Raw genomic sequence first — 5494 nt, 5'->3', positions numbered from 1 at the left:
GGGACAGATTTCTTATTTTTCTTTTTGTTTTTAGTTTTACTATTAATATTTGGAAAAATGTAAATATACGATTTCACCATTTTCAATTTGTTAAAAGTTGGTCAAATTTTTATTTTCTTAGTTAATGCTTGATAGCACTTTACTTTCCATGGAAAATGGAATTCAAATTCCAACTTTCACTCTTTGTCTGTTTAAGAGCATATTTTTTTCAGGTAATTGATTTTTTTGCCATCTAGACATATTTTTTCGTTGCTACCAATTTTTTTTTCTTGGAAGTAGAAACAAATTCTATATCTAATTGAATATAAAACAAAGCTAGACAAACACCAAAAAATAGATGAGGATTTTTTTTTTTTTTGCAAGGAAAACAAATTTTATCTCTTTAATTGACAATTTTCATATAAAACAAAGTCAAACGAAATCAAAAAACTACTTTTATTTCAACATTTTTCACGTGAAAAATTATGTCAATCAAACACAATAATTGACAATTCACAGTAAAATAATTTTTAGGCAATTCAATTTCCTGAAATTCGTTTTCTTTCCACCCAAATTTCATATTTACAATCAAGCGGATCATAATAGTCAAATGGATGGAATTTATCAATTTCTCCTTATGTTGCAACAAAATAAAATGATTGAAATTGTGGCTGACACGAGGTAAAAATTGAGGTAAAGTCTAAGAAAAAAAATTTGGACCGCTGCTGCAATTATCATTTTAATTATGAAGAATTTATATAAATTTCTTAATTGGACCAAGGTTGATGAAAGCGACATTTCTTTTTTTATTACTATTATTAATTTCTTTGTTATTTTGATTTTTTTTTTTTACATATTAATTATCTAACAATTAGAAAATTTTATCTCTTTAATTGACAATTTTCATATAAAACAAAGTCAAACGAAATCAAAAAACACTTTTATCTCAACATTTTTCACGTGAAAAATTACATCAATCAAACACAATAATTGACAATTCCCAATAAAATAATATTTAGGCAATTCAATTTCCTGAAATTCTTTTTCTTTCCACCCAAATTTCATATTTACAATCAAACGGATCCTAATAGTCAAATGGATGGAATTTATCAATTTCTCCTTATGTTGCAACAAAATAAAATGATTGAAATTGTGGCTGACACGAAGTAAAAATTGAGGTAAAGTCTGAGGAAAAAATTTTGGACCGCTGCTGCAATTATCATTTTAATTATGAAGAATTTATATAAATTTCTTAATTGGACCAAGGTTCATGAAAGCGACATTTCTTTTTTTATTACTATTATTAATTTCTTTGTTATTTTGATTTTTTTTTTTTACATATTAATTATCTAACTCAATTATGTCCTTTGCAATATTAGGTTTTCTCTTTCTAATTTTTCAAAATAAATTTAAAATATTGCTTTGTCATTTTTTAGATAATTATTGAATGATAGACTGAAATTTATTTCAAACTCTCATTCACAAGATTCTTTAGAGGAACAACAAACTTTAATTTCCGAACTCCCAATTATCTGTAAAAGTAAAGGATTTTTGATGCAACATTGTAGGAAACAACAATTGGTCAATCTCATGTTTATTTCGATTTTCTCACTTCTCGTTGCATGGCGAGTAGTGTGAAGAAAATAAAGGAGAGTATTCTTCTAAAATTTTCTCACAAGAGGCCTCTCAGTTTTTTTAAAACCCAATTTGCCTCTCTTATAAGACGATGAGCAAGCATCTGAGGCTGTCACTTCGACCAAGCACTGGTCGACGTGGCACGTGACTTCCATGTGTGAAGTTAAAGGCTCCACCTCACGTGGGGGCAACAATTTCATCAAAAGAACTTAAAAGAAATGTCATTTTCACTTCAAAAAAAAAAAAAATTAAAAAAAATTACAGATTCCGCTTATTTTAAACATCCTCAAGTTTTAGGACAATCAATTAAAATCACCGAAAAAATAAACCAGGATCAAAGACAAAGGGTACAACAGAAAAGCCAAGAATGATGTCCAAATAGGGAAAACAGTGGTAAAGCTTGCTAGGCATCCCATAATAGCAGAAACAGCTAAAACAATCAGAACTTCGAGCGAATAATTCCACGATAAACCGCGAAAATAGATCAGAGAAAGGAGAACTGCAAGGCCAAGTGTGTTGTTCATGAACACAACCCCATATATCTGCATTATTCAAATCCCATTGTCAATTCTATGAAGCAACTAGCAAGACATATCTACATGAGTAAAAGGAAAGAAACGTACCTCGGAAAATGTCAATGAAGTGGTGTGTAGTTTCTTCCTGCGCGCCTCTCTTATAGCAGATATTACTATTCTTGAATTTGTAGCCACAGGGACTAAAATGAAAGCAATGAAAAACGAAGGCGTGCTTGTAGATGTAGAGAAATTCCGAACACTATTTATAAGAGGTTCTGCTAGAAGCCCGAGTGTAACAATCCCAAGAACCACAAGAGATATGGCCTTAAACCAGGCAAATGGTGATTTGTCAATCAACTTATTCTCTACCAGCTTATCAGTCTGTTCCCATGATTTCTGTTCAAATGTAGCATTAGAAAAATGAAAACCTTGTTTAATATGCAGAATTGAACACAACCGGAAGACATATCTAGATTTTACTTACTTCATAGATATTTTCTTCACTATCTTCTGAGTTGGGAATTTGATTATAAGATGTGTTAAGCCATTTGCTCAATCCAGTAATGAATTCGTCCTCGCTTATCAACTGATCTCCACTTACATCAAGTTCCTGCATCATTTTCGACACTGCTGCATCTGTGTCAAAAGGTATTATGCCACGCTTCATATTGTTCATCTTATCCTTCAATTCAGCGTTTGATATGAAGCCATTGTTATCCTTGTCAATGTCTTTGAACAACCTGCAATTCACTGACTAATCAATTACCATGACAAAATCTGTGCCGGCCGGATCCTTTTTTAAAAAAATAAAAAATAAAAATCGAAGGTCAGGCACATGCACATTTTTAATAAGTGGACTCAAAAGCTTTTTTGACCTTCTTATAGCAGGTATATCAGGAGCTCCATCTTCTGTTGAAAGGCCCCCCTGTATAGAGTTTTCGAGATGTTCTAGAATTTGCGGCACAAGATGTTTCATCACTTCCCGTTCTTCCCTTTTCTTTTGAATCCAAGGTCTGATGACCTGTGGCGGATTATTCGAGTTAATTCCACTAAATGGAAACCAAAATTTACACAAGAACAGCGAAATGTTAAAGTACTTGTAGAACTATAACATAGTAAATAAGTTACCTGATACAAATCTTTTAGAGATTTAATCGAGTGATATCTTTTAGTCACTGCACCTTTACTCTCGTCCAGCCATTTTGTCATTCCATTTACAAATTCGTCCATTGTTATCTTCTTGTCATCGTTAGAGTCAAATTCTTTCATAATATCTTCTGTTACACTGTCCTTGTCCGGACCCATATCTCTAAATCTGATTTCATTTATAAATTCTCTTAGCTCGGGAAGGGAGATGAACTTATCTCCATCATGGTCCGTTACTTCAAATAGCCTGCAGCAAATAGTATGTCTATGGTGAAATTTGTCGACAGATATTTGGGTAGAGAAAAACTTATTTTATCAGAAGGTACCTTCTTATGGCTGATAAATTTGGTGAACCATTCTCAGTTAGGACTCTTCCCATCGTTTGATTCTGTACGTGTTTTAATATGTCGATGACTAAATGCTCGTGCTTTATATACAATAAGTGCCTCTTTTGAATCCAAGGTTCAAAAACCTGCTCAATTTGTGAAACAAGATTGCAATCCATCCATTAGTTTGAGAATATAAATTTCCGTCCCTAAGCCACTTTGAAAATTCAACCTCGAGTAAATGCTAATAGATGATGAATAAATACCTGATAGAAGAAGTAAGAGAGCAGGAATATGATGGAAACAACAAGAGTAATCAGAATACAAATTCTTTCTCCAACATGAGATAAATGGAAAATTTTGGGAATTTGAATCATCATCAGTGGAATCACTGAAAGAAGCATGATCCTTGCAGTATAACACGTCCACAGATCTGTTATCACACCATAACCTGCAGCAAAATGAAGGGAGAATTTACTAAAGGCACTCAAGAAATACAACAAACAAAGGGCCGTTTGGCAAGGTTTTTGGAAAGTCAAAAGTTGCTTCTAAAACTAAAATGTTGCTTTTGAAACTGTTAAAATAATTTCTTGAAGTGTTTTGTTTTGCTAGAAGAGTTTTTATAGGAAACTGGCCTAAAGTAACTTTTTCCGAAAGCTCCACTACGAGAAGTAGAAGCATAAGTCCCGCCAAACACGGCCAAACTAATCAATTTGTCCATATATTTGGGGGTCCACTAGATAAATCACTTTCTACCAAATTCTCATTAAGATGTAGGAAAATAAGAAAAGGGAAATAAAGATCACAAACCAGGCCATAATGGTGTGAGAAATCTTTCAAGAGGGTTCAGTTTTTTGCATTTTGAGGTGGATGAAGGATTAGGCTTCAATTGATTGGAATAATCTTGATTAGCAAGGATGACACAAGTGCCCCATAACAATGAAAGCAGCAAGATTGTTGATCCAGCCAGCAATCCAACTCCAGTTAATACACACTCCTCAGCTACATCTTTACTACTCAGCAGCCCAGATGCTGTTACATCAAAAGAAAAATAAAGTTTAAAAATATTTTCCGACAAAAAAAAACCCGTGTTAGTATATTCAAGAAGCAATACTGGATTATACTATTGTTCAGATTCTATGTATATTATCACTTTGCATAAAAATAATTAATTGTGTGCTCTAAGGAGGATTAATTCGGACAGGAGCTTGGACTTTTCTTGGTCAACTTTAATCCAGATCAAAATTGCCAAATTTCTGATTCAAGTTGCCAGCTCAATTTACAATTTTGATATTTACAAATTGACACATTTCTACATCAAATAGACGACGTGCTCTCTACCTAATCTTGGAACCTATCACTTAAAAAAATATAAAGTTACATAGAAAATATTCTTCATAGTCGAAACTCTATGATCGAAAGAAAGAGATTCAAATTTATTGAAAACAAGATGCAAAAAAACACGAGGGCCTTACCGAGGAGTATCAAGGCCTCTGGAAGCGAGCCGATAACCTGAAATGCGCATGCACCAAATATACCAGGACCAAGGATTTTGAAAATCCTTTCACCTCCAGAGGCAACATAGGATTCTCCATGAAACAAAAGATACTCATAAACCAAAATAAGGAACAAATGGCCCGGAATGTTTTTCGAGCATGGCAAGAAGCCATACATTTGTACACACTGATCCTCTGCAGCTGAATGCATTCCTTTGAAGCGTATTATGGAGTCGGACTCGGACTTTCCAACTCCATCCGATACCACTTCATCGGAAGAAGCATAGGGCAGTCGTCGACTATTTATGACCACTGGCGTCGAGAGAAGAAGAAGAAGAAGAAGAAATGGGAGATAAAGAGATTTTGCGATGAAAGAAGCCATGGTTGACGAGTACTG

General features: G+C 33.6%; 1 protein-coding gene across 1 annotated transcript; it reads right to left on the bottom strand.

Annotated features, from left to right (window-relative positions):
* Nucleotides 1-1796: 1796 nt before the first annotated feature.
* On the bottom strand, nucleotides 1797-5494 carry LOC111393478 (sodium/calcium exchanger NCL2-like). The gene is made up of 9 exons (XM_023019021.1): nucleotides 5077-5494; nucleotides 4412-4633; nucleotides 3868-4052; nucleotides 3602-3747; nucleotides 3258-3522; nucleotides 3005-3150; nucleotides 2614-2869; nucleotides 2238-2525; nucleotides 1797-2156 (listed from the first exon to the last, which is right to left on the bottom strand). The coding sequence occupies exons 1-9, from the start codon at nucleotides 5477-5479 to the stop codon at nucleotides 1917-1919; spliced, it is 2151 nt and encodes a 716-aa protein (XP_022874789.1). The 5' UTR covers nucleotides 5480-5494; the 3' UTR covers nucleotides 1797-1916.

The sequence above is a fragment of the Olea europaea genome, chromosome 4 (assembly GCF_002742605.1).
Source record: "Olea europaea var. sylvestris chromosome 4, O_europaea_v1, whole genome shotgun sequence".
NCBI lineage: Eukaryota > Viridiplantae > Streptophyta > Magnoliopsida > Lamiales > Oleaceae > Olea > Olea europaea.
Note: the sequence above shows the minus strand (reverse complement) of the source record. Positions and strands in the feature narration are given on the sequence as shown.

Excerpts from the sequence above, each read along its gene's own strand:
- LOC111393478 (XM_023019021.1), bottom strand. The coding sequence starts at position 5,479 with ATGGCTTCTTTCATCGCAAAATCTCTTTATCTCCCATTTCTTCTTCTT. Across the intron at positions 4,634-5,076 it reads AGAGGCCTTGATACTCCTCG|CATCTGGGCTGCTGAGTAGT; the intron begins GTAAGGCCCTCG and ends TTGATGTAACAG. Across the intron at positions 2,157-2,237 it reads CTTCATTGACATTTTCCGAG|ATATATGGGGTTGTGTTCAT; the intron begins GTACGTTTCTTT and ends TGAATAATGCAG.